This window comes from Adiantum capillus-veneris, chromosome 25 (assembly GCF_014529385.1).
Source record: "Adiantum capillus-veneris isolate H3 chromosome 25, ASM1452938v2, whole genome shotgun sequence".
In the NCBI taxonomy this organism is placed as follows: domain Eukaryota; kingdom Viridiplantae; phylum Streptophyta; class Polypodiopsida; order Polypodiales; family Pteridaceae; genus Adiantum; species Adiantum capillus-veneris.
In genome coordinates, this window is record NC_140955.1 from 37,444,626 (window position 1) to 37,461,034 (window position 16,409).

The window sequence follows — 16,409 nt, forward strand, 5'->3', positions numbered from 1 at the left end:
CCCCCCCCCCCCCCCGGCCATAAATATGATACCCCCCTCCCTTATTTTTAAGCTTGGGAGATAAGTTATTGGGGGCCTGTCCCTAACTTATATGCTTATGTAACTTGTAAAAAAACACCCCTCCTAGCACTTACGTGGAGCAATAAATTTTCCATGGTGAATCCCCCGAGACAGCAACACAGCTTCAACAACAATGGCAAGTCAAAGAAAGGCATATAAAGATAAATGGCAAGCAATGACAAATTCAGCAAGAGAGCTCTTAACAACAATCATAAGAATCTCACAAAGTCCCTCAAATTTGGTTGTAGAAGACTCACATCACAGTAGAACCACGGAGAAGATCCGTCATAACGACAACACAAAGAAGCTGAGTTCCCACAAATACAAGCACATCAAAAACCATCTTCACGTCCAGTTGTGGTCACACAGAGAAGAATATGCAACAAGATGCAAACTTGCCTCGACAATAGAAGCGCAACTCATGTATTAACAACAACATAGCATATATGAATCACTCAAGGAAGGAAGCAGTCAAAAGCATTAAAATCGCTAAAGGTCGTCCAAATGACATTGGAATAAAGAGCTATGCATAAGCATGGAGGGGTGCAATCGGTAGCTGCAAACAAGAGCTATCTGCAGCATAAGCGATGGCACAATCGATCGTTCATAGACTTAGATTGGTTTCACTCTTCATCTTCCCATGTATAAAAAACGAGGGCTAGTAGCGCTTCAACCCAGGCCCATTTCACGCTTTGTTACCAACGCACGGTCACGATGCAACCTCATCCACTCTATCCACAAAACTTCTCCCTCATAAGTGGTGCTCTCAAATATCATTTATTTGGGGTCGATGGGTCTACAAAAAAGGACCCGCACGATTACTAGCCCCCACACCTTAAGGAAAGCAAGAAGGTAGAGGTCTTAAGGGCCAAGTCACACCCAAGAAGAGTGCATTAGGAAAGTCCTAAAAGGTAGACATAGAAATAGAATTAAAAAAATACCCCTACTAGTATGTGCCTACGGTCTTTAGAAAAGAAAGTATGAGGCGAATCTCGTGAGATGCAACGATTGAGAATTTGTCAAAATTGTCGCGCGAAGCTGTCAGATGTCAATGTGAGGACAGCAACAACTAACCAACAGCGTGAGGACGAGCAACAAGACAACAGACTTGCCTGCGTTCGGCATTGAAGCAAGTTGTGGGAGTTCTTTTTTTTTTTAAGTATAGAGGTATGGTGTAGACAATCAAACAAGCATAACGAGTTGGTTAGCTCCACGTCCTTAATTCATGCCGGGTTTGAGTTCGAACCTCAAAAGGGTTTTCTTGTAATGTGCGCTATTGTCAAAAGAGGTGATGAACGAATCTGGGATTCTATGCGAAGATTCTATGCAATAAACTATGAAACCTACCAGTACTTTGAAAAGCAAGAGAACTTTTCTTCTCCTCCTTTTCCTTCCGATCAAATACATTGCTCGTTCTTTGCTTCCTCCCTATTTTTGCATAAGGATTTTGCTAACCCCAAGGGTGGGTCTTGCACCCACTAACCCCACTCTAAAATTCTCGATTCTATGTAGCCATTGCAACACCTGCGAACTTTGCCCGAGTCTTGCTTTCACGGGGAAGAACAGCATGAATGTTGGTACTCAGGAAGCTCACCGCCATCAAGGCTTTCGGCAAACTCACTCTTCTGGGCGAGGTCGATGCCATACTCTGCTACTATGCTGGCTTCCAGCGCTGCGCAACCCTCCGAAACGAGGAATAAATACTCTAAAAGCTTACTCCTCGCCACCATCGATAAGTATGCGGGAGCTGCTTCCCGGTGGCTATATTAAAACGGCTCCTGGTCGAACGTTTGGGCTCGAGGGCAATGGCCTAGGTCATGCCAAGCGGTCAATTTCCTAGGCCTTTGTTTGCCAAACCCGTTTTACGCTTACCTACTACATGTTGCCAAGGAAACCCTAGTGCTTCTTGGCCTTGCGCATGTTGATTGGATCCAGATCCTTCAATGCAGACCGCCTATGTTGAGCAGATCCTTCAGTGCAGACCAAGAGACAACATTCCATACATGAGTGTTATTAAGATTAAACCGCTCTTGGCATACACATCGACCAGTGCGGCGCGATTCTATGGCCCCTCTTCCAAGAGTCCCTTGAGATCGGATCATGAATTTGTTTGATCATGTCAACTTTGACTTGTGTAGTGCTTGTAGTGCTGCACGTCGTCAAGATGCAGAGACTTTCGCTTCAAATTCATTTAAAACAACCATGTGCTTTCTGGCCCTGGGTACATCCCACAATGAATGTAGTCCAATAAAGAACATTTTGGACATAAACATCATCAAACAATTTCCGTGTTATCATGAATAGAGTGGCATAATTACCTATTCAAGAGTCGGCTGAGCACCGCTGCTCTATCGAGCATGAAATAGAGAGATAGAGAGCTTAAAATCACCTTCAAAGAAACCCTAGCAAGTGGGAGCCAGAGAGAAAACCAAGCCCTTATGGAGGCAGGGGAATAGCTCAAACTGCATCCACACAACAGAATGCATTACATATGTCAAAATTCCATGGCCAGCTTGTACCTGAACTTATGTACAAGGAACTCACACAGGAGACATTGTATGATTTGGGCATGGTACATACTTGACAGAGAATTTTTTTCTCAGAAACTTCTTAAGTCTTGGGTTATAGATTACCCCAGATTAGTAAGGAGTGCCCCTATCGTATTGTTTCTCATTACTCATCTTTTCTTATACATTCCACTCAACAAGCAGTTGAGGATTCCTGGTTAAGTTAAAAGTGGCTGCATCTTTGCTTGAAGACTTACTATAGCAAGTCAGAGAAAAGCTCTTGCATTAAAGCTGCAAACAGAGAGCTTTCAAGCTCAATCTCCATCACCTCAACCTCCTCATGGAAACTGCTCCAGCTGCTTGTTGCCATGTCCATGTGAAGCAGGGCAGTGATAACAACTGAGCCTGTCAGGCTCTCCACCTCATTGAAGGTGTCTGGTGAAGAGTTGGTCCGAGAGGACCGACGACGCGGCCCTTTTGAAGTATGTAGATCTGATGGCTCAATTGCACAATCAAGCAAAGCCTTCAATGTACTCTCTCTCTCAGCTTGGAATCTTGCTCTAGCATCCATATTGAAGTCTGAATATGTACTCTTGCCATCCTCATCCGCTACCTCTTGCAGTTGCTGCATGTAGAAGTCTTCGTCTGAGTGGATGTAGAGATCATCTTCAGATGCTTCATAATGTGAACCGTATGCATGGTCCATGCCAAGACCCTCCACATCGACATTCACAAAGCCTCCATACCTTGATAACTGATAATCAGGAGAAGCCATTGAAGGCACTTGGTGGTGAGTAGCACTAGCGTCAGTAACATCACTTCCCCAAGACTCTTTGAAGCTGGAAGAGTCAGATTCTTCCTCAAATTCAAGGCTATCCTCATTGATCTTAATTAACGTGTCTAAATCCATATGTGCAAGCATCTCATATCGCCTAACGCTCTCCAAGAGCTTCTGCCTGGCTTCTGATTCAAGAACAAACATAAATAAGACTATACCTTGGTTATTACTGCCATTTCGAAAGCTGTGTGAAACTTACCGTCGAAGTAGTCAAAAGGTTTTGCAAGAACTGGGCTGTTGTCATAGACCATGTCAAGCACCGAAACAGGGCTGGACTGCTGGAACTCCTCTGCATATGAATGGTCAGAAGATATGGAGGATTCCTCTTCAAGGTTTCCCACCTCTTTCCTCTCTTCGAAAATCTTTACAACACAAGGGCCTCTGGTAGCAACTAATGGAGAGTCATATCCATCACACTTATTGAAAGTCTGCACAAAAGCATACAATCGTAAAAATTCCAAGAAAAACACCTGAAAATTGAAGGCAGCAAAAATCCATGATGTTCTAGGGGGCACAAAATATATATACCTGCATGAATCCAGGATAAGCCCAGATTCACCTTTAGGGAAGTGCAAAGGTATAGACTCATGGTAGTCATCCACAAGACATTATAACCATCAGCTCCATCATGCATAGTATTGACTAAATACTACCACATCCCCACTCCAATAGTGGGTGTAGAACTAGGTACCTATATGCGCTCCCACACACACACACACGAGCATACCTCTATACAAAGAAAGATCTGTGTACTGAGTTTCTGTCATAACTTTAGAGATGCAGGGCAGACTCAGCCATGATGAAGCCTAGCACTAACAGGGCATTAACACCACATCAACTGGTCGTGACTTGGACAAAAACTTCACATGTCATGTCTGCATGTCTGCTATACAACTTAAAAGCCTACTGCAAGGTAATAATTTCTACAAAGCCAGGCAATTTGTGCATGTGATTTGATTATCTCTAAATTGCTTTGGTAAAGAAAGAAAACAAGATGTAATGTTTTGTTTCTAGCCATTCTGACCTGAAGGGAAGGAGACCTGTCTTAAAATTCCTATTCATGGAAAGTTTTGAGTAGGAAAATACATAAAAAGAGATTCTTTCCTGACCTCGTTTTTGAGAGTACAAGAATGGTCTTGGATCTCCTCTTGTGTCCACCAGCTATAGTTGCACAACAACAGTACTGGAGGTGGAGCCTTTGCTGTGGTATCACTTTCTGTGGCATCCATACACAATTCGCCAGAAATGCATGGTTTGTCACTGCTGCTTGTATATGACTTTGAACGCCCATTTGAATGAACGTCCGAGAAAGTACAGGAATGAGCATAATGAATGTCTCCAATCCAGTTCTCACTATTCCCACTACTTGCAATGTTTATGCTGCAGTCAATTTCATCAATTGGCACTCCTCTTGACATTGAGAATATGTGTGATTCAATTTGAATTTCCACCTGAGCATGTTCCGGTGGGGTGTTCCATTCCGGAGAGTTGACAAGCTCCTGCCCAGTAGGCAATTCATTGATAGAGATGAGGTCGCTCAAGTCTGCATAGGGGGCTGACTGAAGGTCTTGCCTATCTCCTGAAGCACTCATGTCCCACTGCCTATGCTGTCTTCCTAACACCTCAGAAACCATTCGCTCATCTTCTGGCCTTAAATCATCAGTCCTCTGCATGCTTTCCTCTGACACATCCAACAGTGTAATCAATCTTTCGCTTTGCGCTGTCCTGTCTACCATAGAAAAGTGAGCATTCGGACACTGAGAATGGTTATAATGCTGTGATGCATCGCAATGATCAGCCGTTGTGGCGGCCGGCTGACTCAACTCCCCTCTTGCAGCTGGCATTACATCAGAAGGATATATCCTGCTTTGCATAACCATTAAAACCTCATCCTCTGTTATCTCAAAGCTATTCAGGGCAATCAAATCCTGCTGAGACTGATTTAGGAATCTAAAAGATTTATCCACATTGCTATGCTGCTTGCTGAATTCCTCTCGATTTTGCTCCGAGGTAGTTGCATCCTCAGAATGAGTTTTCTGTTTGGTGGTCGGCTCAACTCCAAGAGGAGCTTTGGTCATTCGAGCTTCCTTCGACTTGGACAGTTCTTGTGCTTGCTTGGAGCCATCAAGCTCTCTCAGCAAGGATCGTGCAGAGCTGGAGGCTCGCCGGTTGCTGCCTTCCAGGATTTTGGCAGCAGCTTCCATTAATAAAGCTTTCTTGTTAGGACTCTTCACAGGACTTTTACCAGCTGAAGGTGCTTTGGCCGAGGATGGGCGTGTCTTTCTCACATTTTGAGGTGAAGGCAGCGTAACCATGCTTTCAGCAGGAACATTGTATCCCATTACAAGAGCAGAAGAGGCCCCTCTATGTCTATCAGATGGTTCTGATGAATCAGCATCGCAGCCCACATCCGAATGCCTTCTCTTGTCCTTAGATTTTGCTCTCTTAGAGTGTTGAGACTTACTACAGGAGGCCACCATGTCACTCAAATCAAATTTGAGCTCACGGCTGCTTCTGGTCCTTATAGGATGCTTCTTCTCCCAAATGACCTCCTGGAGCACAAAAGGCTCCTGTTTCGCATCAAGAAATTTCCGAAGATCAATGCTGGTCTCTGGTTCATTGGTTCGTTTCAATTGCTGCAAGAAGGCAGATGCACAGTCAGATGTTATGCTTACATCAGAGACTGAAATTCCATTATTGCCACTCACCAGAGAGCTCTGCCTGTCAACATCTCGACGCCCAGTCTTGCTTCTTAAACTTTGAGCTCGAGCGTCTGCATGCAAAAATGTTGGTCACTCATCAGCTCCATATAATTCAATGTACCCTTCATTTATACAACATGATGGCAAGCATGCTGAGATTACCTGTAGTTCCAAGACGATCGTTTGATCCTCCTAGCATTCTGTTCAAATGAAGCATTTGAGAGAAAGCACCCATGCAACCACCACCAGTTTTAAGGCTCTGCCATCTCTGCAAAGAGGATACATTTCGGTTGCTGGGTGCTAGCACTTCCGGCATAGCTGCAAGTTAATTTGTCAGAATGGAAACTTCAAATGCGACTGATGTAAGTGCCGATGTATGCTTTGCAGTGCAGTGAACACGGCTAGTTGAGCATCATCAGTGTAGCTCTGTGTGTGTGTGTGTGTGTGTGTGTGTGTGTGTGTGTGTGTGTGTGTGTGTGTGAGAGAGAGAGAGAGTTTGCGTGTATGTGTAGAGCACTAAGAGCAGGGGTTTGGGCCGTGGATGGGAAATTTGAAAAATTGAACAGGCGCTTGTACTCAAGGGCGATTGATGCACTCGAGGAATGGACTCTCTTTAGTGCGAATTTGAATCACGCATCTCAAGCCTGGTGAAGGTGCTGTGTGTGTGTGTGTGTGTGTGTGTGTGAGAGAGAGAGAGAGAGAGTGAGAGTGATTTATATGATGCGCCCACAAAACCCCGAGCTGACTTGTTACAAGTTACGGGCGAGAGAGAGAGAGAGACTTCAGGTTCAGGGCAAGTGCCAAGGAGTCAGGACTCGAGGAGACAGGGAAGAGCGAGGGGATTTTGCGTCGGGTACAGCAGCAGAAGAGCGGCGTGGAGTGTCAGGTCGCATGGCGACTTCTCTCGTTCTGTGTGTAGGGGAAGACGGAGGGAAGAGTCGGACCCGGAAGAGGGCCAGCAGGGAAAAGTGGAAGATGCTGGTACACGCGATACCTATGGCCTAAAGAGGGCGTGTCTGCGTCTCTCTCTCTCTCTGCGTGCGCGGATCCTCTCTCTCCATCTCTCTCTGTCTCTCGCGTGTCTCTCTCGCACAAATTCAAATTGTGAAATGTATCCTGCATTCCATCAATTGAGCACACACCAAATTAAAGAACCAGAAAAATAGTAGAGCTAGAGTTTAATAGAGTTGTGACGTGTGTGTGTCTCTCTCTCTCTCACGGTCGCACCCCATAAAAACAGGCCTCTGCACAACATTGATCTCGTCAAACCTCAACCTTTCCTTAGGACCTATTCCCATGGCAATGAGGTTCTTGCAAACCTCTTTCAATTGACCCGCAAGATTTTCTGCCAAAAAAAAAAAGAAAAAGAGGCCAATTTTAGCACAAGGGACAGAAGAAATATTCTACCGTCCACCACCACTCACGCCTCGTAATCAGCTCCATGGAATTTGATGACCAACAACAGATGCACCACTTAGGGTTGCCAATGGATGTTATGCAATTCTCAAGAGGGAAACCTTCACAGTTGCTCGTCCTGAGGAAAGGCTCCAATCGGTAGGCCCTCGGTTTGTCCATGACTCGTAGTGACGGCACGATTCTTGCGGCTCGGAGGTGCAGTGATGCACGATGGTCTCAGGTAGGGACGACAGACGATGGGGCATAGTCTTGACCCAAGATTTCTCATCCGCTCACCGTCAGCTTGTAGCGAACGTGTGATCGGGTTTAAGAGGCGCGGCATCAGGAGTGTCCTCCCTCAAAACTCAATGTGGGGTTACACGGAGTGTCCACCTCGCGTGGGGACACCATGAAACATGATCCGAGCATAAACAGGGCACTTGTCTCGCTCGACCAAAATGAGTCCCAAGTAGAGTGGGTAGCTTTAAACATGAAGAGTAGCACAAAGTTGTGACGCCTCTTGAGTGTAGCATAGCTCATCAAGGTAAAGACACCTACATTCAACTCATACAAGAGCCCAATTGGAAAAAGACATGTGGCAATGGCCCACACTCAACTAAAAGAGGAGCCACATTGTTCACAGGGCAATCAATCAGAGCAGACACCCTTCGTCAGGGTCACAACAGATTCAAAGCAAGGGAAACCATGAAGATTCTAGATGATTGATTCTCAACCTTGTCTTTAGCAGGCCATTGAATTCGGGATTGTGAAGAGCAAGTCAAAGTTCCTCAAAGACCAAAGATCTACATCCAAGCACTCAAGGCTCAATCCAAAGAGCGAGCCTTTGAGCAAGTTAACCAGGAAAGAGTGAGATTGGCCATCTTTCTCTCTTCGATTACCTTCTTCAAGTCTTGCATCTAGCACGCAAGACTCGATCTAAACATGAAGGTTCTTAGGAGTCCCAAAAGTATGTCAAAGTTTCAAGGGATCACCGGAACTAATTATCAGCACCACGGTACTCTCTTGAAACCCTTGGCTTGTATGGTAAGAGAAAATCTGAAGGATTTCATCTACTTGGTTACTTCAATCATAGGTAAGGCTCATAAAGACTACAGGGTCAATCAGAGCACCCAAGTAATATGTCATAAAAACTAATATCTAACCAACCCAAATGATTTTCTCATATTAAACTGATCACTTAATGTGGGAGAATAAATGGGAACAAGGTTTAAGATATTGAGATGTGCTTATAGATCTATCTCAACACGGGGCCAATAGAAAAGGGGCCCAAATGAGAGACTGTCTATCAAAGAGCAAGGCTAACCAATGGAGCATAAGACCTTAGGGTTAGCTTCATTGAAGACCTCCAATAATGTGTGTAAAAGTCCTTTGACCTTAGGTGAGCTAGGGTTGAGCTTGAGGCGAGAACCCGATCCAGCTCGAGGTGCTTGTCCTGCTTGTCATGCTTGATGACTAAGGTGCTTGAGGTGCTTAATGATTGAGGTGCTTGAGATGCTTGAGGTGCTTGACATGCTTGAGATGCTTGAGATGCTAGGGTTGTACTTGAGGTGAGAACCCAGCCCAAGCTTAAAGTGCTGAAGGGCCAAGCTTGTCGTGGGAACTGGGCCTATGCATGAGGGGCTTGAGGTGTCAAAAAGTCAAATATTCAATCCCTACAAGGAAGGGGCGAGCCCTACAAGAGGGGAGATGAGAGAGAACACCCACACACTCACACAAGGCATGCATGGTACAAAGAAAGCAAAAGGGACACTTGTCAAGTTCCTCCTCATGTTGCCCTCATGGTGTGCCTGAAACCTATTGGTTGGCCAGCCAAGGGGTCCAATGATAATTTAGGAGATTTTATTAATTGATTTTGCATTTATCAAGTCCACTCTCTCAAAGGGGAAAAGGGGACACTTGTCCCAAGGCTACCCTTGTTGCTTGTAATGCCTCCTGCTTGTGATTGGCTAGGCCTGGAGGGGTCCAATGAGCTTCAAGCATGAGCTACAAGGGGGTTCGACCCAAGCAAGCTAGGGGGTTGCTTAGGGGGTATACTCACCTACACACACACACTCACAAACACTCTCATTGTGTTCTATGCAAAGTGCAAGAGCTCCCTCTCCTTCTCCAAGCAAGTAGAGGTTGAGAGCCTACACCAACACTCTTGGCTATGGAGTGCAAATCCAACCAAGAGCCATGCTTCAATGCTTAAGCTTGCCATCTCCTTCTTCTTCATTACTATGCTATTATGTATGCTAGGAAGAAGAGTTATGATAAGTGAGGAACTCATTCTTTCTCCTATGAAATGTTTCTTCTTCCTCTTCCCTACCCTCATTCCTGCTAGCTCTCTCCACCTTCGAAGGTGTTTGAGGTCTTGGGACTGAGGCTTGGGATAGTTAAATCTTTCTTCAAGTTTATGTTATGCTTGTGATGCATGAAGCTTTCCATCTTCATTGCATCACCTAGGTCACACGGAACACAAAGATTGTATTGTAACAAGTCTCTCTTAATGGGAGAAATCATAATACAAATGCCTATTGGAGGGGGGACCGGCTCCACATAAATCCGGTCCTCAATTGTTGTCATGTTCTCTAAATTCTCTCTCTTGCAAAAGTATTGTTCATGCCAAGTTAACTAATTGCTATGATTATGTTGCTATCTTCAATTATATTCACCCGCTATACTCACAAAGTCATTTATCAAAAGTACTCTCATTAATTTCTGCTACTCTCAAGTTAAATAGGCCAATTCCATTACATAATCACTTCAAGAGGAAAAGTTCAAGGGGAAAACCTTTTGGAGTCTTGCATCCGCTCAGCGCTTAATCCCACAGTTCTACTTTGAAAAATACCTACTTCTCCATAGAAGTGTGAAGGTTGGCAGATAATTTTGGCAGGTGTGGCATACTAACGGTGATCAACCAAGCTTCACAATGAAGTGGATCTTTGTTGCTATCTAGGAAGAAACATTAACGAAGACACCCAATCAGCTCATGAAGGGAATCAATGGACTTGGCATTGCAATAGCCCCTCACTATAGTGCCAAGTGGCAAAGATGATTGGTACTTACAACCAGGAACCACCCACGCTGCTACTCACAATTGTGAGTTCTACAAAAAAAAAAGACGCTTAGTACTTGTTACTTTGCTAATTGCCAAATAGGCTATGATGGGAAAATAAAAGACAATGCCATTTTATACGGTAATATCACCCAAAAGTAGCCTCCTTCTTGCACAGTTAGGCACAGAAAGGCCTACACCCTCCAAGGCCTTAACCAAGTAGACTTCAACCCTACCAATGCCACTCTTATAGATGAGAGTTTTCTAAGGGGGGAGGTGTATGTAGGACCTCGGTTGATCCAAGGCCCACAGTGACGACACGATGCTCGATCTCAACTCGATTTCATCGCAATGTACGATGGTCCCAGGTGGGGACGACGGATGATAGGTCATAGTCCTGACCCAAGATTTCTCCTTGTTTCACCATCTGCTTGTAGTTGATTGGGTTTGAGAGGGCCCAACAACGAGAGTGTCCACCCCCAAAACTCAACGTGGGGGTACAAGGAGTGTCCGCCTTGCACGGGGACACCATGAAACATGACCCAACCATAGAGAAGGTATCCGACTCGCTTGCAAGGCCTCGATGGGGCCGTCGGCCAACACGTTGATGCGGCTGCGCTGCGATCTTGCACGGCCCATATCTTCCAATCTTGTGGGGCTGGGGCATTTGGGATGTTTGATAGCTCATCTCAAAGGGTTCGACGACCCCAACATGGTTAGCCAAGAACATTCATGAATGGGTGCACGTCACTTACTGTCATAAAATCTAATATCTAACCAACCCAAGTGATTTTCTCATATTAAACTGATCATTTAATTTGGAGAATAAACGGGAACAAGGGTTAGAATATAGACATGTGATTATGGATCTATCTCAACACGGGTCCAGAGTCAAAGGGTTCAAATGAGAGATGGTTTGTCCAAGAGAAATGCTAGAATGGAGCTTGAAAGACCTTAGGGTTAGCTTCATTAAAGACCTCCAATGGTTATTGAAAAGGTTCTTAGACCTTATGTTAAAGCTAGGCCTATGCTTGAGGTGCTTGATGATTAAAATGCATGAGATGCTTGATAGCTAAGGTGCATGCTTAAGCTAGGCACGAGCTTGAAAAGTCAAATTAATCCCTACAAGGAGGGGGCAAGCCCTTGAAACAGGGGCATGAGTGATAGAGATCTCATACTCTTGCTAAGCTTGTACTTGCTAAATGAATGCTTGAGAAGATTCCCATGCTTGGGGGGGGGAGGGGGGGGGGGGGGGGGTAAGGTTCTTGAGGAGCTTGAGTCAAAAAGTGTCCTACAAAGGACGCTCTCTCACACACACTCACATGCTCATTCTTGCTCAGCAAAGTGCAAGAGCTCCATCTCCTTCTCCAAGCATGTTGGGAAGTTGAGAGCCTACAACAACACTTTTGGCTATGGAATGCAAATCCAACCAAGAGCCATGCTCCAATGCTTAAGCTTATCATCTTATTCATCATCATTATTATGCTATTATGCTATACTATGCAAGAAGTGTGATGATAAGTGAGGAACTATCTCTTTCTCGTAATGTTACTTCTTCTTCCTCTTCCCTACCCTCATTCCCCGCTAGCTCTCTCCACCTTTGAAGGTGTTTGAGGCCTTGGGACTGAGGCCGGGGATGTTTAATGCTTTTACAAAGGATTATGTTATGCTTGTGATGCATGAAGTTTCCCATCTTCTTTGCATCACCTAGGTCACAAGGAACACAAAGATTGTATTGTACCAAGTCTCTCTTTATGGTAGAATCTATAATACAAAAGCCTATTGGAGGGGGGACTGGCTCCACATAAATCCGGCCCTCAATTGTTGTCATGTTCTCTAATTATCTCTCTTGCAAAAGTATTGTTCATGCCAAGTTAATTAAGTTTAATGGTTATGTTGCTTTGGCTAAATAAGTTCACCCTCTATGTTCTCAAAGTAGTCTCATGAAAATTCTCACTCTAATTCTCTTAATTCCGCTATTCTCAAAGTTCATAGGCCATTTCCATTACATTGGTATCAGAGCTATTGGTTTCTCTTTTCTTGCTTAAGAAGAGAGGTCCTTAAGTTCTCCATGAAAGGTTGGACATGTTCATTGCAATAGGGTAAGTGGGACAGGGATTTGTTATCTTGGTCGAAAAGGACTTAGCTCGAGGTACACCGTTGGGAACTATAGTCTTAATAATGGAGTCTCTTGGGGCTTGCCTTTGGCTTAACCATTATGAGCTACTAGCGAGCTCAACAAGAACCATAATCAGCCGAGCAATGTTAGACCCTCTCCACTAGTCTTTGCAATCAACAGTGTCTAAACCATGGGTGTGGCTGCTTGAGAACTTATTTTCAAAGGTAAAGAAGAGCAATGACTAAGGTTTTTGAGGGTATCAAAGCACAAAGTAATATATACATAAGTTTAATTAGCATGGATGAGAATAACCAAGAGTGTATGAAGGTGCTAATGATGATGCCCCATGTTTGTTAATTTTCTTGTTACTAGGTTGCAACAAGGTATGGGCAACCCTGCTTTGCAAGCCAAATTTACTCAACAAATTCGTGCTTATGGGATTTCCCTTCCTCTCCAAGATGAGAGAGAGCTTAGGAGGCCTCTTGATGAGACTCCCAAAAGAAGACTTTCTCCCATAAGAGAGGAGGAATCCAAAGAACAAGAAAGAAGCAAATCCCTAAGTTCCTCGAAGATGTGGCTCCACGAAGACGGTGGTCTAGACAGTCGCTAACACCTCCCAAGAGGAAATGGTCGACCCATAGTCCTTCTCCTCGTCACTCCAAAAGGGGAGAGAGGAAACAAAGGAAGAAAAAGGAAAGAAAGAGGTCACCCTCTTATCCTCCTTCTTCACCTTCCTCCTCTTCCAATGAAAGCAGCGGATATTCTCCTAGAGAATACAAGAGGAGAGGACATCACAAATCCTACCCTGCGTGGAGAAGGTAACAAAAGCTCAAGAAATTCAAAGAGGGAGGAAAGAGTATGTCTTTTCTCACCTATGATGGCACCTTTGGTGCTACTGATGAAGTATTGACCTTCATCCAACAATTTGATGCGGTTTTGGAGACGAGGGCTTCACGGAGTCCTCCAAGCTATGCCATGTAGCTATGCACTTCCAGAAATCTGCTCGTCAGTGGTGGGTTAGCCTTTGTGGCAACGGTGAGGCCCCAAAGACATGGAAAACTTTACGAGTTTCCATCATGAAGCAATTCCTTGCAAGCTATGCAAAGGAAAAAGTGATTATCAAATGGTGGAGTCTGAAGTTGCTCTCCAACGAGTTTATCCACAAATATGTGGACAAGTTTGGGATTTACATCTCAAGGCTACTGTCTTTCAAAAGATAGACTTCGTCGAGCAAAAGCAACAATTTTGTATGGGATTACCTGAAGAAATGGCCGAGTATGTCAACTCTCAACAGCTCGGTTCTATCACCGAAGTAATCCACCACCACACTATGGTTGCTTCGTGCATCAATTTCCAACAATGGGCTAAAAGGAATGTCAAGCCCATCCCAAGGCAATTCCAACAAACAAAAACAACAACAATCGGTCCAAGGAGAAGGGAGTTTACAAAGGTAAAAATGAACTCTCTCCTGAAGAGCTAGAAGCTTTTCGTAAGGACCACAAATGATTTAAGTGTGGGGAGCAAGGACATGGCTATCATTCTTGCCTGAAAAGAAATGCCTGCAATGAGACTCCTAGAGCTTCCACGATCAAAGATCCAAAAGAGGATTCTCATTGCAAAGGATCACCTCTTTCCTATGCTTGGGGAAAGGTAAGGGAGCATGATGCCTTCATCTTGTTTGTCCCTTGCTCTACTCACAACTTCATATCAGCGGAGTTGGCCACTAAGTTGGGCATTCAAGCTTTTGAGATGGGAGATATTGTAACTTCCAATGGAGCTTCCAAGGGACAACAAGCCTTCGTTACTCCCTTGATTGGGAAGTTGAGGTTTCATGTCCAAAGCTACGTCGACAAAGAAGAACTTTTCATCTCTCCTCTCCAACATGAGATTGTTATCGTAGGGGCACCATGCTTCAACCGCATGGCTACAAACATGAAGTTCCTTGAAAGGAGAATCTACTTCACCTACAGGGAAAAGTGCATGTATATAGATGCTAATGAGTCCGGTCGTACTATACCACTTGCAAATTCACCTGCTTTTGATAAGTCAATGAAAAGCTCAGTTTTTGCGTACATGATTTTTGTCAAAGAGTCTCTAAATGATGCTAATGTTTTAACAAAGCAGAGTGCTAGGAATCAAGAAGAATTAGACTTGTCTATTTTTCTAAATAGATTCCAAGATGTGTTTATTGATGATATCCCTATGGACTTAGCTCCAAAATGAGGGGATGATGACCATGGGATTGAACTCCTACTAGGAAGCTCACTGCCTAACAAGTCTCCTTATCGAGTTTTCCAAGCTCAACAAGAGGAGATCATGAGGCAAGTACAAGAATTGGTAGACGAAGGGATGGTGATGCATATCTCCTCTCCCTTTTGTTCTCCAATCCTTTTAGTGCAAAAGGAAGATGGTACATACCGCATGTGTTTGGACTATCAAGCGCTAAACCATATCACTATCAAAAATAGATTTGTTGTACCACGGGTTTTAGATATGTTTGATAAGCTACAAGGTTTGACCTACTTCAGTAAAAGTGGCAATCATCAAATAAGGATAGTGAATGAAGATATCGTAAAGACCATGTTCCGTACAACATTTGGTCTTTATGAGTATCTTGTCATGCCTTTTGGTTTGACAAATGCTCCAGCCACATTCAATCGTTTAATGGAGAAAATCTTAGACCCTATTGCAAATTCACTCGAGTGTTCTTTAATGATATCATCATCTGCTCCAAGTCATTGGAGGAACACAAGCAACATCTCCACGTGATTTTTCAAGCTTTGAGGGAGAATAAGCTTTTTATCAATCAAAAGAAGAGTGAATTTTTCCTTCAAGAGATTCAATACTTAGGTCATATTATCTCTCAGGATGGTATCTGTATGGATCCATCTAAGTTAGAGGTAATAAAGACATGTCCTAATCCAAGTAATCTACACAAGCTACGAAGCTTTATTGAAACAGATGGCCAAAGTGAGATAACCAATCTTACGATTTTCGATCTACTAAAGACTTATGTTACAGAAGTAGATCAATGCTCACAATGGGAAAAGTACTTACCCCTTATATATTATGCGTACAATAATACTGTCCATACTACTACAAAAAAGGCACCTTTTCAGATCATAGAGGGAAGACCTAAAAGTCCCTTGCTACTTAAAGTACATGGGAAGATCTTCGCTGCTGATGAGTATAGCCGTGGCCTACAAGAATCTTTCCAAAAGATTAAGGAGGCTATATCCATCTCGAGACAAAGGCAAAAAGTTGTTGTTGATAAGCACATAAGGGCCTTAACATTCAAAGAAAATGATTGGGTCTTACTCAAGTTTCCCAAGGCTCAATTAAGGAAAACAACATGCAAAAATCCTATTGACCATCAAAAGTATTATGCTAAACTAGCATCTAGATACTATGTTCCTTTTTAAATCTTGAAGCCAATCAATGACGTGGCTTATCAACTCAAGTTGTCCAACCATTGGCTACTTAAGCCCTACAAAGGAGAGCCACCAAGAGAACCAATTATTGAAGACCCTCCAGAAATCAAAGACCAAGAAGAGGCGCTACAACCCGAAGCTATCCTTCGGCATGAAGACAAGGTACTACAACATGGTAAGATTATCTGACGGTATCTTATTAAGTTCAAAAATTATGCTTTGAAGATGCTAGATGGATCCAAGAAATACAGCTTAAGGATAGTATGAACCTTGTCAATGCTTACAATCCTACATTAGAG

General features: G+C 43.8%; 1 protein-coding gene across 2 annotated transcripts; it reads right to left on the minus strand.

The window, feature by feature from the left end:
* Positions 1-2,332: 2,332 nt before the first annotated feature.
* On the minus strand, positions 2,333-7,176 carry LOC147424729 (uncharacterized). 2 transcript variants are annotated; one of them, XM_086500216.1, is made up of 5 exons: positions 6,270-7,176; positions 6,114-6,178; positions 4,515-6,041; positions 3,605-3,833; positions 2,333-3,527 (listed from the first exon to the last, which is right to left on the minus strand). In XM_086500216.1, exons 1-5 carry the CDS (start codon positions 6,421-6,423, stop codon positions 2,824-2,826), a joined length of 2,679 nt encoding a protein of 892 aa, XP_086356342.1. In that variant the 5' UTR covers positions 6,424-7,176; the 3' UTR covers positions 2,333-2,823. The 2 variants fall into 2 exon arrangements, with proteins under 2 accessions (XP_086356342.1, XP_086356341.1); XM_086500215.1 differs by having other exon boundaries at positions 2,333-3,530; positions 6,270-7,174.
* Positions 7,177-16,409: the final 9,233 nt, after the last annotated feature.